Raw genomic sequence first — 20,108 nt, 5'->3', positions numbered from 1 at the left:
AGGCACATTATGAGATCTAGAGTATTTAATATGGGTGATGCATTATGGGCATTACAATGCATGGTCACAGCTCAGAGGTCACAGGTCAGAGGTCAGAGGTCAGGATTTGTATGTGGGGGTTGATGATGACTTTGATGATGTGTCTGTACATTAGGCGAGTAATTTGATACAAAGTACTGGTGACCTCTGCTGCCTAAATAACTTCCAGGTCAAAAGACAGTCTGCCTTCGCAAGAAGTGAATGAAGAAGACAGTCACTCTAAATCAATCATATACTGTGCATGGTGGCATTTCTTGTTCGTTACCGGTATTTGCAACTACTTTTTATAGGTATCTGCACATCAGGCAGGAGAGTGTAATAACAACAACACACTTGGTAGCTGTGAGATGTATCATATCTGAATTATTAAATGTGATATTAAGACATACTTTAGTAACCATTCAAATAGTGAACAAAAATATCTATTGTAGCTTAACTGAATACAACATATTTCTACCAATGCAGTGAATGGTCTTTGTCGCACAACTGAAAATAATACCAATGGTATTATAGCGCAACTCAACCCACTGTAACATATCTTACTGATGTGTACAAGGAACTTTTGAAATACAAAATAATTCTCTATATGGTGTTTTCTTATGGCAAAAACTGGCCTTACAGCCTGTAGTTAGTGCAAATTGCCCAGCTACAGCTTTTGACCAATATTACATTTCATGACCTCATTTCTGTATTAATGATAAGATTAGTTCACCTTTAAACTATTCCTGAACTAGATATCAAAGTCATATCTCCACCAAGTACCATGTTAAAACTATTTATCATCTTTCTGTCTTTCCACCAAAATCTCATAATAACTTCCTAATTTCAAAACCAAAATTGAAACCCTACATCTCGGATAGAAATGCATTATCGGCACACCAAAAGAATTATCCAGCCTAAAGTATAAGTCTGCCATGTCAGCTTAGTCTATTGGCAAATTTTTAACATTAAATCTTTGACCAAAAGTTACATTTCAAAACCTAATTTGCATATCAAGAATCAGAACATCTTCCTTTGACCAAATCGTCATCTTGAGACCTCAGGCACATCCAAACTAAACACTAGGGTAATTGGTCAGGTAGTTTTGGAGTTTAAAGTCTTTTGATCAAAACATACTTTCTTTTTTCTCACACCTGTATGTACATCACTGAAGTGTCTCCTTTGCATTGAACAATTTCCTAACAAGGCATCCAAAGTAACATCCTGACTATACTATCATTGAAATTGCTACAATATTTGAAGACTTTCAGTTGTGTTACACACACACACACACACACACACACACACACACACAGACAGACAGACAGACAGACACACACATACACATACACACACACATACACACACACACACACACACACACACACACACACACACACAGAGCAAGACAGACACTTTACCATGCCTATACTACTTCTGTATCTCAGTTAAAGTGGAACTAAAATGATCACTTTTACTGGAGAAGATTCAATAAATACACGTCTTTTCCTGGGTAAGTTATGTTCTGAATTATACTCAACAAGAAAGGAACCAGAACTCTATAATTATCATTATGAACAAAAACCCTTCTAATCAATGATTATCCATCCTTTGGGATAAATATCATTGTGAAAATAAACCTGGAGAAATAAAATACATGAACAATTCCTGTAATGGAAATAACTATTTTGAGTTTATGTCCATTAAAAGTCTTTCCTCTTTCATCTACATATGAAAACAAACAATGGCTGAAATAGCTGAAATTGACCTGTAAAAACCACTTGATCAATAACTATGAAAAACATAAACATTATACAGGCATCATCAACTGAATGTAATCCATATTACTCACTGGAGAAATAAAGTTGTCTTGGTGTTCCACTCATGAGATATATATCATTGTTGACACAAAGGTAGACCCAACTCAAATGTACACTAACAAGTCATTGACAATGACATAGCCCCACTGTGATTGCCATTGGGTTTTAAGGAACTGGCAGTTTATCTTGATATCACTACTCTGATCACGCAACAACACTTGTGAACCTAAATCAAACAGACTTAGATATGTTGTGTCTGCTCGTTGGACATGGGACATGCCTGCTCTTCAAGATGACGTGATAGAATAAACATTTCAACAATAAAGGATCGGTGGGGGGGGGGGGGGGGGACCTGTTCAAGCATGTCTGAGTTATGGCTTTGGACATGAAAACTGCACCAACAAAATCGCTACCAGGCAGCCATATCGGATTGTATCACGACCAAAATGGATATGCACATGTGTGTCATAGAAACTGTCCTAATACCAACTTTGAATGAGGTCTGTTCAAGCATGTCTGAGTTATGGCTTTGGACATGGAAAATTTGCAAACAAAATGGCTGCCAGGCAGCCATATTGGATCGTATCACGATGAAAATGGATATGCACATGTATGTTATAAAACACTGTCCTAATACCAATTTTGAATGAGATCTGTTCAAGCATGTCTGAGTTATGGTTTTGGACATGAAAAATTCGCAAACAAAATGGCTGCTAGGCAGCCATATTGGATTGTATCATGACAACAATGAATATACACACGTATGTCATAGAACACTGTCCTAATACCAACTCTGAATGAGATCTGTTCAAGCATGTCTGAGTTTTGGCTTTAGACAGGGAAAATTTGCAAACAAAATGGCTGCTAGGCAGCCATATTGGATCGTATCATGAAACAAATTGATGTGCATATGTATGCCATTGTATGTTGCCCCTGTACCAAGTTTGAAAAAAATCGGTCCAGGCATCTCCAAGAAACGGCTGTGGACGGACGGACGGAACCCAATCCATAAGTCGCCATCCCGGACTTCGTCTGGTGGGGACTAACAACACACACACACACATAACACATACAATATGTCTACCCAATCACATTGAAAGTGATAAAACATTGCTATTCTTTAACAGTGTAGTACAAACAGCCTTCTGTTAAAAAATATTACATGGACTTGATGATTTTAATGGCTTCAATTGTTTACTTTCCAACTGATGATATGACAGAACCCCATGATGCGCGAGTACAAGTGTGGTGTACTCTGGGTATTTGCACAAATGCTTGCAGTGTTCTCTGAGGCAGTACTTTCACATGCGCAGTAAGTAAAAGTGCAGTAAAAAACACTGCAAGCACAAGTGCAAATACTCCTGAGTACCCACACTGGAACTTACATGGCATGGGGTTCTGTGATTATTACATATGTTTATGTGAAATGACACATTTCGATAAAATATGACTCTAGGCGATCATGCGCTTTTGTGTACAATGAACGATTGCATCCTCATTACATATCATTTGCATGCAGGTATGCAAAATTGTTTTCAGTGTTGCACTGCAGTGAAAATACCACTAGTACATGTATGTGTGCACAAGTTTTCTCTGGTACATATGTAATAATACCACTAGTATGTGTGCACATCGGTGCAAGTATTCTCTGGTACATATGTAATAATCAACAGGATATTAAACCTGTCTACTTCCGCATTCTCAATGTGCATGACACACATCTATAATTGTTTTATTGTGCATTTAAAATTGTCTGAGTGTGTGTAACAAAAATCATGTCCCATGAGTGAAACACCGAGGCAACTTCATTTCTCCTGTAACTTAGGATTTCTTTGTTCACTCAAAACCAACTAAAGAGTCACATGTCATGAACACTCCTCCTTTCACGTGTTTAAACATCTTCTTTATCAGTTTTCTCCTTTTTTATAGTTATTCTGACACAAAAAGTCAAACTGAGAACATGTGGTCAAATTACTACAAAGATTTGGTTATTTTACCATGATTCTGTCTCAGCTAACAAAAGTCCAAACTTTTTACAAAGTGTCCATAGCCAGACAAACAAATCAGCTATGTACCAGTACTTCTATAAATCAGTGTTTCCTTCAAAAGATGACAATGGCAAAAATCCCCCAAGATAAAAAATAAAAAATAACTTTTCTTTATGACTTCAAAATTGTACTAAAACAATCACCAGATGCCATCGCTTCATTTTCCAAAGGTCAAAGGTCAAGCTCCATGTTCCAACCATGTGGTCCTATGTAGAATGCTGTGTACTGTTAAGATTTATACAAAGTCTCCTTAGCTAGATAAACAAAAGCTACTATTTTTGTATGTACAGTAAAGTCAACTCAAATAGATGTAACTACAGAAAGCCGTTGATATTACTAGACATCATTTCTATGGTCATCTTTTAAGTCCATCATTTTACTTTTCTTATATTTTCTTGACTCCCTCTGTGCTTCAGACTTTTCAGATGAACGCCTAAGTAATGATGTTTTCTGATATTGAGGCTCCCTATCTGCATACATTTTAGAACGACCTTCCCAAGGGTCTTCGTCATCACCATCACTTTCTTCACTAGAATAAGGTCTCTTCTGGGATCCTGACCCATTTTCTGTTTTCCTGTGTGTTCCAGGTACTGACACAGTTGACTTCATCCGACTTGACGCACTGTTTTCATCGTATTTCCCTTCTTTGTTCGTCTGTACTGGAAGGAGCTTACCTGGCACTGCTAGTGTCTCTTCCAAACGAGGTGCATCATCACGTACCCTGTAATTATAAACAGCATTGATAGCATTCAAATACAATGATCTCTACATGTACTGAAATCACTTCATTCCTCACTCCATGGAATCATTAGCGAACAAGTAAATGAGTAAGCGGTTGCCATGACTACTGATATGGTTGCAATGGATTTATGAAATGTTTCAAGGACAATTATTACTCAGTTGATGATGTAATCAAAACTACTAAAATCATACATGACATACCTTCTAAGAATGATGACGGCTCTTCTTTTTTTAACATCCTGTGGTCTGATACAGTGTGTTATCTCATCAGCAGCATAGCCACTGTAATAGAAATGATGTTGTGTCATCAACTGTATGTACACTTGTAGACAATTATATAGTGATTACTCATTTTCAAATCTGAATATTTCATACTGACTTGATGACTACTAACTTGTAAATCTTACCTTCCAAAACACACACACACACACACACACACACACAGATGTTCACTTACAGTATTACACTAATACGTCAATGGCTTCACATTTATTTTGAACAAATGAATAACATTGGGGCAGTGGGGAGAAGGGTGTAACATTATGGCCATCTTGTTCAGGATAACACAAAAAGATTCATCTGGCTTAGTGAAAGAACAACGGTGAAAATATTTGAACAGCCTTGTCCTGGACAAGTTTCCTCATAATAAAAGGGATGGTTTAGTCATGGATGCATTGGGGAGATCAGGCCCAAAAGTGTAATATCTAAATATTTGATCATCTATTTTACTTCAAATGGCTATTTCTAAATGTGACATGTCTATAGTCCATGCAACTAGTATAATACACTCTTCCCAAGGCAACTCTGACTTCACTATGGAGTCAAGTATATTTAGTTGACATGGCTGTTCTCAGTCAGCTATCCAAAGAATCAGATATGTTTGATGTACCCAAATCCTGAATCTCATGCTGTTTGACTCAGATTTTCTCAAATTGTCAATAAGTCTGATGAACTGCCTGTCATCTTCAAATATCAACTCTTAACTGATCTCCATCCATTTTCTTAAAAAACTGCACAGCTCAATAAAGATACCACTTCGTCACAAACACGATTTCAAACTTGAAAGTGTTTGCTTCACTGTGCCCTTACTGGTACATGACACATATGTGACCTTGTCAGACAGGTCACTGTCAGTGCAGACTTCATGTTTGTCAGTGTACAAGGATTCAAAATACCATTGTGTGTGAAAATTAATGCACCAAAGGTGTCAGTTGGGCCTTTGAATGTCCAACTAAGAACAGAGTCATGTAGACCAACAATATTTGATCTCATACTCAAGTTAGAGTTGCTTTATGTATACCATTATACAGGACAAAGTGAGAGTTGAATAGGATATGTAGTGTGTGCTACTTGGTGGAAATATAACCAAATTTAAAAGTTGAATGTACTTATCAAGAATATGACTGCCTCCCCTGAAAATGACCTGTCAGTAGCCATTTTGAAATAAGAAATGGCTATTGACAAGTGCTTGCCTACAGGCTACATTATTTATAGACTACATGTATATATTACACCATTTACAAAATCCATGTAAATTGTAATTGTGTAATTTGTGATTAGCAACTACAGGCAATGATGAGATTGGTGTTCAAATGCACATAGATTGACAAGCAAGCAATATTTTGATATTTGATTATTACATAAAACATACAGCAAAGATATAAGACATATTAGTACCTTAGAAGAGTGACACATCCTCTAGATATTGGTAGGCTTAACACAGGATTCGATACACGGATTGGTTTGAAAGTGAACTTACAACCAAAACAAAGCGCCGAATCACTGAGGAAACTGACTGATACAATTGGTCTGGCAAAGATGTGTATAGGATCTACATGAGATACAATGCAACCACCGGGTTGATAGTCGTTGATTACAGCACTGTTCACAAACCCTTCCTCGATAACGTTGCTTTCAACTAATTTCTTGATCACTAGTTCATTTACCCAGTCCGGGATTTCGTCAACCTCGCCTTTCGCATACAACCTCTCTTGTCCAGGACCACGTTTAGTGAGTTGTGCACCATAGGTGTAGCCCTCCCCAAAGAAATACTTGTTCCTCAGGGGAGCCCTGTCCACTGTATACCGTTTATATGCTCCACCGTCAGCTTCCGCTACAACTTCGTCGATCTTTCTCTCGATAACGTCACACTCTTCGGAAGTGAACAGGCGCCTCTGCTTGATTCCAGAATGGACTAATTTTAACTCCTCTTCTCGACTAACGGGCCTTCTCCTCGAATAATACTGTTTCGAATATGACATGTGGTGCCTCTTTTCGGCCTCGTCATGATCTTCCTTATAAGAGCGCTTCTTACTGTCACTTTTCCGATGAGGGGCATCTAGTTTTTCGCGAAGGTCTGCGAATCCAGCGGCCATCTTCCAAAATGTAAACAGCTATCCCAGAATACACGTGGACAGTGACCTGAGGATTGACCTAATATGGCGTTTCTCTGTTGATGACATATCCACTCCGATCTGATTAGTAATACACTAACGCTGTCCCAGGGAAGGCATATGTGAAGGGACACTTTCGGTTTCCATTTGAAAAGCTTAGTCAATAATGTAGGGGTTTGATGAAATATTGATTTTGAAAGAGTGAAAGGAATGGGATAGTAGGATGGGGGACTCAGAAGTAGTTGAAGAAAGTCCTGAAAAGTCGTGTAGTTCAGAGGAGGGGGAGTACAATTTGTCAGTATCTGCATGTTCTGCAAGTAGCGAGGCCGATGAAGCAGGTTTTCGCATCGATTTTAGCTCATGGACACGAGATACACCTAGCGGACTAAATTATTTGAGTGTAGTACCGTTCGACTATTTTGGGGCTGGACATGAATTTGCACCTGGCCATGAACAATATACTAGTAAAATTAAGACAAGTCGGAGGTCAAGGTTAGTGTGTCGACGAGGTGCTGTTGTGTTACACACGAATCCACTTGGAAAGGAGTGGCAAGCTGGCAAGAAGTTACACAGTGCAGTCACTGCTGGTGATTATAATATGGGTAATTGTCTTTTTATTATCTTCATTTTCTTATTTTGATTTTTTTTTTAATTTTTAATTTATTATTTTATTTGAATGTTTCCACTGGTAAAGGAATTCCATTTGCAGTCTTTTGTGCATCACAATGCATGCTGCTATTGGAAGAGTTGCAAATCTAAATGCTTTTATTATACTTGATTATTTTCATACCTAAATTTACACCACCTAACTTTATTGTGGCTTTCAATAGAACCTCTGACCATACATTGGGTTTGGCGCTACACCGTTTATCTATTATTGAGATAATAGACCCACCAACTTGTATGAAATAGCCTCAGTTCAGTAATGGAAGTATCACTAATGTCAGTGATATTTTCATACTGCTGTCCTGAATTGAAATAAGTGGCTGCAGTTATAAATGTCAAATTCGAACCCACGTCCCCTGAATACTAGCCAGTGCTCTAGCCAGATGAGCTAACATATCAACTGGTAGATTCCGTGTGTGTCGTCCCATATATATATTGTACAAATTAAATCACATTGAAAAGAAAATTGATGATGTGGCACTCAATGGTGACTACATTCTGGAAACTGAATGAACATAACAGCTGAGCTCTGTAGCCCCATCACTTCCTAAAATTAATGTGTATTCAGTGTAAGTTTGAGAATATTTTAGTTTAAAATTGTCAAAAAAATAGTGGGACTATGTATAAAATAAATAAATAATCTCCCGGTATTTCTCATTCATGCTATGTCATCTCATACTCATGATTCCCCTATGTCTGTATCCATCCTCGTCTATTGGCTTGGACAGATATGGCCGACATGAGGGGAATCATTCATCCTCGATGAAGTAGCACTCATTCCAAATACTGGGAGATTATATATAAGTATATCATATGTATATATACATACATGTATATATGTATTTATATATATGTTCTCTCATTTACTGACCCGATACTCTGTTACATGTAACAGGGTGAAAACTTGTCAGTACTTTTAGAAACCATCCGAGTTGAGTTATGTCTAAACAAGTATGACAAAGTTAGTATGATAAAATAAATCATATTTATAATGTGATGTGAAATTCCAATCTTTTATCTTACAGTTAGTAAACTTCTAGAAGATGGGGTGAATCCAAGTTCTGCAGATGATAAACACAGAACAGCATTACATATTGCATCAGCCAAGGGTGTAGAAGATATAGGTAAGAGTCTGTGTATCAAATATTGTCATTTCATAATCAGTGAGGCTAGCACAATTTTCAGCTTTAGTACTAATGTCAAACTTGATATCGATATTTTCAAATTAAACACAGTAACAGTCAAACAACTTCTCTCTATATAATGAAATGTGTGGAACAGCATCATTTCCTTGTGATGGTGTTGTATTTCATATACTGGGTAAATCAAATCATGGATCCAAAGACATTCATCAGCTTGGTTTCATGATTAAAGATTATTTTATCACAAGCAGAAAATGTTATCAATGTAGTCTAGACAAAATATTTGGACAAGGAAGGTGACATTTCCTGCTTGTGATAAAATAACCTTCATATATACAAATAAATAATGGTGTAATACATTAGTCTCCCTGAACAAGGCAACTTTAGGGTTTATATCATGTCAATTCTATGTACTCTTGAGGCTTCTTTGCACAAGTTGTGGAAAAAAAATTGTCTCTCAACGATTTTTTTTCAATAGGAGTAAGATACATCTTTCAAATAAATAATTTGAGATGTTGATATTGTAATCTGACTTTAAAATCTTTTTGCACCGTGTACCGTAATCTTGCCCACTTTCTTTGTCACCATAAATATATTCTAAACCAGGAATCGTGGTACAATACTGGTGTTATTTCAGTAATGCTGTTTCTGAATTTCATATGACTTAGTTAGAAAATTGGTTGTACCATTACATTTGTTTACAATATGATGAAAGGCCATGTTTTGCATATTGTTTAGAGTAATTTGCATAATAATATATATTTTACTGTTTTCTTTCAGTACGACTTCTGCTAAGTCATGGTGCTGATCCAAATTTGAAAGATGTCATAGGAAACACTGCATTACATTTAGGTAGGCTAGTATGGAAGGCTAGTATACCACTGTTTAGATGTATAACTATATAGTCAGTGACAGCAGTAGAATATTACATGTATGTGTGTGTGTGTGTGTGTGTGACTGTGTGAGTGTGTGTGTGTGTGTGTGTGTGTGTGTGTGCACGTGTGTGTGTATGTGCATGCATGTGTGCATGTGAGGGAGACTTAGAGAGTGACTGGTGTGTTGACTTAGAGATGACAGGATGGAAAGGTAATGGGGAAAGGAGAGATAAAGAAATGGATAAATGGAGGTGATGGCGATAGGGAGAAAGAGGCAGAGAGAAAGAGGTAGAAGATAAGGGTAATGTAGAATAGCACCACCATTTCTGTACTATTTCTGTGTACAAATGGCAAAATTTTCGGTGAATTTAAAGTTCTATCCTGTTGAATTGCTTACACTTCACCAAGTGCTTTGCAGGTGTCTTTGAAGGGAAGCACCACTTATACATTTCCATATGTGAGACTTTTTTAGAGTTATGTCTACAACTATGAAGGACTGAGATTGTCATTCTTAGTATATCGTCGCATCAGTGCAGTAAGGTCGTACCTTCCTATACAATTGCGTAGCAGATACGACCTTTCTGCATGGATGTGACAATATGGGGACATATTCAAATTAAATCTGTATGTATGTTTTCATTAAGTGCATATCTGAAAGTGAAAATGTACAGGTATCTGTCATAACTGCCAGTGTATGCATACAGCCACTTTCTGTGTTTCCTTGGTCTACAGCTGTGTGCAGTAATCATATCGGTGTGGTAACACAGCTACTAAAAGGAGGAGCCAATGCACATGCACTAGACAGGAATGGAAGAACACCATTACACTTGGCACATTCTAGATTAACTAGAGATGCAGAATGTACATGTTATACCTCACAACAACTGAGGAGGGAAGTCACAGAGGTTTGTCAATATTTGCATGTCTCTAGTTTATTTTCTAAAATGTTCTTGAAGGTGCTTAAAATTAAAAAAGAATGCTACAACAAAACACCACAAAAGAAATGAAATGAAGACTTTTAACAAACTCACTTCTGACGTGCAAAGTTTATGTAATTTATAAAATTTTAGAATCTAAGTATTACAATTTAATTTTGATATACAAATGAGGTCACTGTTTGTTTGTAGACTATGGTTAGGTAGATTTTGTGTAAACAGACTATCTCAATCAGTGTAAACTGAGCGGTATCCTATGGGTTAGGTAGATTTTGTATAAACAGACTATCTCAATCAGTGTAAACTGAGCGGTATCCTATGGCCAGTTAGGTAGATTTTGTATAAACAGTCTCTCTTAATCAGTGTAAACTGAGTAGTATCCTATTACCTTTAAGCTCTTGAAAACAAACTAAAATTGTACCATTCTAAATTTATTTTTGTGGGAAAGTTAAACAATTATTTTTATGATTTTACAGATTATAGGGATGCTAAAGATGTATATGTCATGCATGGGACGAAGTGGTGAAGTACATCAGTTAGAAAAACTGTGTGTCAAATTACAAGAGACAAGTACCAAAGCTGAGGTGAGAAGTGTACCAAGTCATTGCTATTACATGTACTTTAAATCTGTACGCTGTATTTGTGTAATTTACTGCCATACTAGTATGTATTATATTGTTATTAAAGCGTGAACACCACTCCAGGAAATAGTAACATTTTTGTACACTTTGGTTTCGATAGTGTCATTTCATGATTTCACTTCACTTACTACATTAGTGTGATTGCAAAGGACAAAGTTGAAACTTGTCCCTTTTTCATTGTTCAGTGTGGGAGTCATATACAATAGCCAAAAAAATAGTGATATATAATTTGGATTGTGTAAAAGCAATAAAGCACTCAGAAGTCATGAATATGTTAAGTTATTCAATACATGCTACTAGCCACCAGCCTTCTAGTAAACTCTACAAATGGATGATATAAATGTTATTACATTGCTGTTAGCCACCAGACCTGTTAACCATAGATCCTACACGAAACTCTTTCTTGTAGGGTCTATGTGTAAACTGTACATATACATATCTTTATATCTGATTATCATTTTTTTACCAGGTGGATGAAATCCAAGAGATGTTGGTTGGCTTCACCAACATGAGCTTACAGAAACACAATGACGGTATCTAAACTCTTGGCAATGATGGAAGGTGGACGGATGAAATATAAACAAAAGACGATGATTGTAGGATTATAGCACCTGGTAGTTGAATCAAATCCCAACATTGAGATATGTGAAGCCAGTATAATATCCAGAGCTAGAGTTAACCAGTACAACACCATACAATGTTTTACCAGTACAACATTGTAAAAAGTTTGGCCAGTTCACAGTGTTTGACCAATACAACCTCATACAGAGAGTTTGGCCTGTAAAATATCATACAGAGTTTGAGCAGGAATTATAAACTTGTAAAGTAACATACCTCCTTCCCTGTCACTGCCAGTATATCTCTCAAAATCTTTACTTAAACCTAACTTAAAAGCACCTATTTATATTTCAAGTATGACATATATACAGGTATTTACCATGTATTGCATCTTAGCAGTTACATCATGATCATGCTATATTGTTTCAGATACAACCAAACTTGTTGACTAAGAAGAGCAACAACATTTTAAAGTTTACTATAAACCTCACCAATTGTTTGGTGGTCCGAGTATAAACAAAACAGACAGACTGGGACTCTGTCTACTCAGATCTCTAAGTCTGGTTAACTTTCTTTATTGAAAGCTTTATCATGGGCTTTACTTCACTAAAACACTAACAGATCAACATGTTTGAAACATTAACATAGTATATGATGGGTATTGTATAGCCTTACTTCTTGTTTGAATTGACCTCATGTTGACCTTGGCCTCAAGTCTGTTAACTCTATACCTTTATTATTTAAATTAATCGGAAGTATGAAATGTTGATTAGATATATTGTTGTATTCAAATGGCAACTGACATATTTTTTGTGACTTACAGGGTAATTTCTATATATCATATTGCAATGAGTGATGTGCTTTTACCCTGCCATTGACCCTATCATAGATAACTCCATCATGTTACCTGGGAAGATAGCATACACATGTTAGCCATGTGGTTACCTCTAGCTGCATACCTATCCCAGGCCTTGATAAGGGGTCCTTTTATGTCACATAGCATATGTATATTAGTACACCTTGTCATAAAAGGCTACTTTTGCCAAAATGATAAAGTTGAGACAACACACAGTAACAGATAAGGCAACATTAAAATTTTGGTTTGTCACAAGAAACTGCAATGTGTTACATGTCATGTCAAGTTGGGGTAAATGCCACACTGGTTGTCAGGCTTGTCAAGTAGCGTACATATGTCAGGTTGTGATTGAAAGTTATGTCAAATTACATATAGTGTTTACCTACCTCAGTTCCTCTTAAATACTCTATGCTGTTGAAAGGAATCATTTGATCAAATACTAGCCAAGTAAATTTAAAGAAAATACAAATTCCCTAAAGATGTCATGTATTGCTTGCAAATCAAAGATTGTGTTTCATTTTATATACGGTATTACAGAAAATTAGTAAATGACTTTGAATGTAGTGTTGTGTTTTATTTCCATATACCCCATTACATGAAATTAGTAAATGACTTTGAAAGTAGTGTTGTGTTTCATACATGAAATAAGTTATTGACTTCGAATGTAGTGTTATGTTTTATTTCATATACTGTATTACATGAAATAAGTAAATGACTTCGAATGTAGTGTTGTTTCATTTCCATATATGGTATTACATGAAATAAGTAAATGACTTCGAATGTAGTGTTGTTTCATTTCCATATATGGTATTACATGAAATTAGTAAATGACTTCGAATGTAGTGTTGTTTCATTTCCATATATGGTATTACATAAAATTAGTAAATGACTTCGAATGTAGTGTTGTTTCATTTCCATATATGGTATTACATGAAATAAGTAAACGACTTCAAATGTAGTGTTTGATGTTGAAAGTTCTGTGATTGTCACATAAAGTAGTTTTAATGCTTAGATTTCAATACATGTGGTGAATGTCATTGTACATGTATGAAGCCCATTGATGTAACATTAGCTGGAATTTTGATTCAGTACTTCTGGTTAATGTTATTCCAGTTCACAACAGGCGTGTGGAAGAAGGAATGTTAAAATTATCCTGGTTATTACATGTACAACAGTTGTGATGCTAAAATTAGGAAATTATGTAAATATTCATGTGTTTTGTCTGTGTCCATCACAGAGCCATTACCAATACTTGGACCAAAGCTATGTTGTTTGCATTTATATAATTGGTTTGATACATTCTGTTGTATTGCCAGTCTACACAAAGCCATGTCACGTGTTCATGCTGTGTCGTGAATGAATTGTACACAAATTTAGTAATGTAATTGAATCATGTAATAATATAAACTTATATCATGTTATGATTGGAGGACTGTTTGTAATATGTAAGCATTAAACATGTTGAAAATGTTGACTGGTTTATCTCACTTTATTTATTAAGGTGTGTTTGAACACTTTGGGCTATACTACATTTGTTTTGTGGTGTGTACAAGTTTGTATAAGGCCTGGTTAGGGTATGTTCGTACATACATATCCATGTACGTACTGTGTGTGAATGCACTGGGCACAACAATTAGACAGGGTATTACAATATTCATATTGTATGAATTAATTGAAAATTACACCAAAAAATACCATCAAACTACTTATTTTGAGTGGTGAACTCATTATTAGAAGCAAATAAGCAAATGAATTAGATGGATAGATTTGTTGTGTACACACCTATAATTATTTGGGTGTAACCAGTGATTGCAAGAATATATACACAATGACAGATATTTTAGTCTGGTCAATGGAGTTTGCAAGAACATATTGTAGTCCCAGAGTGTAGTACCTGTATACAGACACCGTCCTTGACCATAGAGGGCGCCATTCACTGTCCAAATCTGGGCACTAACAAAAGTGGGATAGTGGTCTCATGTTATTGGTACAGGTATGATTCATAATATTACCCACACCCCAACTCCAATTCCATGGCAAAGACCATATTTGGAGACAAAATGTAAAATATAATTTCCAAATCACGAAATCTTTATTCAGATTTGACAGATGTATAAAAATATAACTGCATAGGCCTATAAATGCAGTTGTAACTCTCGACAAGAAAACCCAGGCAGACTTTTTTAAGAAAAAGTGTGCTTACAAAAATGTAAAATATCTTACTCTTAGTATGTTATTAAGGGATGGTATCCAAGGAATACATGATCACAGTTAGACCTTGTGTTGCAATCAATGGTAGACCGAGGTATACTAGTATTTCTCCATATATCTACTGGACTAAGACTAAGAGTTGCAATTTTTGAGTAAGGGTTGAATCTCTGTCTATATTTTCAGAATGTTGATAAATGGAAATGCTGGCATAATTAGCATGAATGTCTCCTGTACTCCCATCTCAATAAAACAGAACATTTCACGAGTAATGTATTGGTTTCATATTATAACTTTTTATTACAATTGTAAGTACATATCAAATTACAGAAAATACAGGAACTCATCAATTCTGCATCTATGTTGAATACTCTTTGCACTGACATCAATGGATGTGTTTACCTAGTACCATTCTTACTCTTAACTTGTCAACATTGGTCACATGATAGTCACATGACCTACACACCACTCTGAAAACACTCCATCATAGCATCCATCACACTACTAATCTTCATATTGCCAAGTACCTGATATGGTAACTATGTGGAGACACAAATTCAAAATGGAAACAAAAAGATGTTAGAGTTTAAACAATAACTGTAAATGAACTATTAAAATGATCAACTTCTTGGACAAAACCCTCTCCCCAGTACTTGGAAGGTAAATGCTATATGTCTAACCAAGCAAGTCTTTGCTCTATTAAAAGTACATATAGATACAAACTGAACACACTCCCAGTGTTGATCAGAATGTACATTTAGAATAACACTCTTTATGTATTTGTAACAAACTTTAGTAAAGAACAGAGAAATATGTGTGCATTAATGTATTGTGTCTGTCTGTCTGTATATGTGTGTGTATGTATGTGTGCATATGTATGTATATATGTAATATGTATGTATGTATATATGTAATATGTATGTATGTATATATATATGTATGTATGTATGTATGTATGTATGTATGTATGTATGTCTGCGTGCATGCATGTATGTATGTATGTCTGTCTGTATGTATGTGTCTGTATGTATGTATGTATGTGTATGTATGTATGTATGTCTGTCTGTATTTATGTGTCTGTATGTATGTATGTATGTGTATGTATGTATGTATGTCTGTATGTATGTATGTATGTATGTATGTATGTATGTATGTCTGTATGTATGTATGCATGTATGTATGTATGTATGTATGTATGTATGTATGTATGTATGTGTCTGTATGTAAGTATGTAAGTATGTATGTATGTATGTATGTATGTATGTATGTATGTATGTATGTGTCTGTATGTATGTATGTATGTATGTATGTATGCATGTATGTATGTATGTATGTATGTATGTATGTATGTATGTATGTGTCTGTATGTAAGTATGTAAGTATGTATGTATGTATGTATGTATGTATGTATGTATGTATGTATGTGTCTGTATGTATGTATGTATGTATGTATGTATGTATGTATGTACGTATGTATGTCTGTCTGTATGTGTGTGTACGTATGTATGTGTGTGTATGTATGTATGTATGTATGTATGTATGTATGAGTGTGCTAACTGTCTCAACAGCATCCAAAATGGTCATCACTTTTCAATCTATGATACACACAATTGTCTTCATGCCATACTAAACTCCATAGTGAGTTCAACCACTTTGTGAACTGCAAGCATGTCATTCAAATCAAAACAATACTTGCAAAACATTCTTATTGCTTTTGTGCGAATCACAAAATCTTCAATTTAGAAAGGACATTTCGTGTTGACTCTTACCAATGGCAAAGAGACATTCACATTCATATATACATATATCAATAAAGTGAAGAATAAGTCATGATTCAATAAACATGTTATACAAATATGAAAAGATTTCTAACCAACATACAAAAATGTTATAAGTTTACTCCTACTTGTAGCCTTCTCACCTTTGAACCTTTTTCCTTTTGAAAATTATGACAAACTTTAATTCAATAAGCAAATCTATTGTAATGATGACATCAGAATGTAGAGTTAACCAACAATTTTTTTTTGAAACATTCAATTCAACAAACAATTTGAGAGACTGTAGTTGAGAAAGATAAATTGATCTACAAATACCATCCTCTTGTATAAATGTGTACTCATAGGAATATGTACAAGGGTCAAAGGTTAATTACATATTTAATGTTAAAAACATGTCAATCATTTAAAAGGTTCAGCCTGATTGGTCGCTAGATATGAAGCACTTACAACATTACTACTGATTGGTTATTAACATTTGCCTCTGTGTCTGTTTTACATGTGAATTTAACTTTATTCATGAGTTCATGTTTACATACTTTTCCAATCAGAAATCTTGTAAGTGTGCTAAATAGTGGCCAAGTTGTACTCTCTTTCAGTGAGCATCATATAGTCTGTGTTCCTGGGCTTTCAAAGTGCTTTATATAACTTTAAGAGTTCCCTTTGTAAATGTTTTACATTTCCAAGGTGTTCCCTCTGTAAGTGCGTTAATAGTCCCCAAGCATCCCCTTGAAAGTGCTTTTCAGAATTCCCAGTGTCCCTGCATCTAAGTTTAACTGTTGTACAAGAAGAATTGTTTGTAGATTGATATTTTATGGTGTGAAGAGTCACCGAGTTGTAAGTTTATACATACAGCAGTAACACTACAGATTATGCCGCAAGTACCCACACTTTAGACTTTCTTGCTGCAAGTACCCACACTAAGACTTTCTTGCTGCAAGTACCCACACTTAGACTTTCTTGCTGCAAGTACCCACACTTTAGACTTTCTTGCTGCAAGTACCCACACTAAGACTTTCTTGCTGCAAGTACCCACACTCTGTGAGAAATCAGACAAAAAGTGCAAAACTTTGAACTGTGTACTATCAAAATTTTGTCACTCATAACAACATTTGAACTGAGCACAGTGATTACATATCCTAATATTATATGCATATTCCTCACAAGATCCACACACAAAAAAACTTCTTTTTTGTTTTTTTCCAATACATACTATAATTTTTAAATTCAAGTGAAAACAAAATTTCTGACAAGTGGAAAGTGCAAATTTTCTTCTTATATTGGATATTGGGGATTATATGATTATAAAACTGTGATATACGATTCAGCTGCTCTCATCTGGAGCTGAGTTGGACTAGTTTAGTTAATGAAGTATTTACTTGAATTCATCAATTTTACATGTAATGTTACACAATGGAAAATATTCTATAAATGAGTTACAATGGTGGACATCATATAACAATAATATAATGGAAGAAAAACAAATACCAATATTCAAATCTTCTAAATCCACGACAATTACAAATTATTCCCCAATATCTATCTTTGTTCAGCTATGGGAAGTATGAGTGACCTATGGGGTCTTGTCACTATGAGTTGATAGACAAGTAGAGACAAAACCCTTAGGTCACAAGTATTTTCTGTCTGAATGCAGAAAAATATGGGGGAATAATATAATTATACCAGTGCAAGCAATATTTTTGAAAAATTAATGGCAATTGCGAACATTTGGACTCGTATTTCAAACATAGCAGAAACATGTAGATGAACATTGTCGTTACATAGAACAACCAGGGTATAAATTCCATATTTTTTGTTCAACTTGGCTTGTGTATGGTATAATCATTAACATTTAGATTCACACTATCATAAAATGAAAGCTTTGATAGTAATATTATAGCATTCTTGATTAACAAATGTGTAATATTCGTGATAGAAAAAGCAGTTTTCATGGGCTATTACAAATTTAATTCAACTCTGATGTCAGGTACATCCCTTCTCAGCTGTGTTGATCTGGTTCTTTCAATTTTTATGGGTTTACTATCATTACTAATTCATTTCAACTCTGAAGTAAGGTAAGTTCGTTTTAAGCCATCTTGATCTGGTACGACTGGTCATGGAGGTATAAGGGTCTCCGTGACCTGGTGTACCATTAATCTTTCAATTTCTGAGAAAACTACAAATTGGGATGAACTATTCCGATTCCTGTGAATCATACAAACTGTGCAGACAAATCAAAATGTACCCTAACTAGTATTTGTTTTCCTAAACATTGCTAACAAAGGCAGTGACATTCCCAGACAAGAAATAATTAAAACGTAAAAACTACAAAATTCAGTTTCAGACGTGTACTCAATAGTATGTATCTCATAATACCAGCTGGGAATAAGCTGAAAAATAACTGAAAATTTATCGACTTTTGTAATAATTTTTTTTTGTACATGAATTAGGCGTGGTCAGTTTTTTAGTTGTTAGGGTTTTTTCATGGTTTCTAGGGCTAATTACAATCATTCACATGTTTTGCAGTGAGTTTGGGTGTGCATGCATTTTCATGGTTTCTAGGGCTAATTACAATCATTCACATGTTTTGCAGTGAGTTTGGGTGTGCACGGTCAGTGTTTTGGTTGTTAGGGGCTAATTCATGGTTGCTAGGGCTACTTACAATCATTCACATGTTTTGCAGTGAGTTTGGGTCTGCACAGTCAGTGTTTTGGTTGTTAGGGGCTAGTTCATGGTTGCTAGGGCTATTTACAATCAATGTTCTGTGGTGATTGTAGGTATGGACAGAGTTTTGCCATGGAATCATTTTCTAGTTCCAATGTCCCAATGATTACTCCAAATATATAAACTGAGGGTATGCTATGGAAGTTTTTTTAGCTATAAAATTTGCCAAGCGTCTTACCTTTGTATGCTTAATTTGCATACACTAGACAAGTTGCTTCCCTGTCTTCAAGTACGGACACTGGAGTTAACAAGGTCTATAATTCCAAGCAATCCTTTGTAAAAACTGACCCTAAACCGAAGCTGTTTGTCCATTAATTTCAGACTCCACATTTGTTATGTACTTTAATGGATTTCTATACCTATCTTGTGAATTTGATATATTATTAGAACATATATGGATTGTCAGATCAGTATCAGAGATATGCAATGCTCCTCCCCCCACCTTACTTGACATCTTAACAAACAAACAAACAAAGACAGACATACACATACATACATACACATTGTCCTAATGACAAATAAATTATGGTGATGAGAAAGGAAGGTCAAAATAAAAATCAAAGTAAGCCAAATTTTGCAGTTATGTTTCATACTGCTATTCAGCACATCATGAGAATTCTACTATGTATTATAAAGTTTAAATTATAAATGGAAAACTATGGTGACAAACCGGACAGAACTATTAGCAAGGTTGAGTCAATTACTTGC

The 20,108-nt window shown here is 35.3% G+C and overlaps 2 protein-coding genes across 2 annotated transcripts; one reads left to right on the top strand and one right to left on the bottom strand.

Annotated features, from left to right (window-relative positions):
- Positions 1 to 1,412: 1,412 nt before the first annotated feature.
- On the bottom strand, positions 1,413 to 7,013 carry LOC144435149 (RNA demethylase ALKBH5-like). The gene is made up of 3 exons (XM_078123716.1): positions 6,305 to 7,013; positions 4,829 to 4,909; positions 1,413 to 4,607 (listed from the first exon to the last, which is right to left on the bottom strand). The coding sequence occupies exons 1-3, from the start codon at positions 7,000 to 7,002 to the stop codon at positions 4,223 to 4,225; spliced, it is 1,164 nt and encodes a 387-aa protein (XP_077979842.1). The 5' UTR covers positions 7,003 to 7,013; the 3' UTR covers positions 1,413 to 4,222.
- Positions 6,795 to 14,133, top strand: LOC144435150 (ankyrin repeat domain-containing protein 54-like). The gene is made up of 6 exons (XM_078123717.1): positions 6,795 to 7,622; positions 8,712 to 8,810; positions 9,609 to 9,680; positions 10,436 to 10,608; positions 11,115 to 11,222; positions 11,749 to 14,133. The coding sequence occupies exons 1-6, from the start codon at positions 7,244 to 7,246 to the stop codon at positions 11,818 to 11,820; spliced, it is 903 nt and encodes a 300-aa protein (XP_077979843.1). The 5' UTR covers positions 6,795 to 7,243; the 3' UTR covers positions 11,821 to 14,133.
- Positions 14,134 to 20,108: the final 5,975 nt, after the last annotated feature.

The sequence above is a fragment of the Glandiceps talaboti genome, chromosome 5 (assembly GCF_964340395.1).
Source record: "Glandiceps talaboti chromosome 5, keGlaTala1.1, whole genome shotgun sequence".
NCBI classification, from domain to species: Eukaryota; Metazoa; Hemichordata; class Enteropneusta; family Spengelidae; genus Glandiceps; species Glandiceps talaboti.
This window is presented reverse-complemented; position numbering and strand designations above follow the sequence as displayed.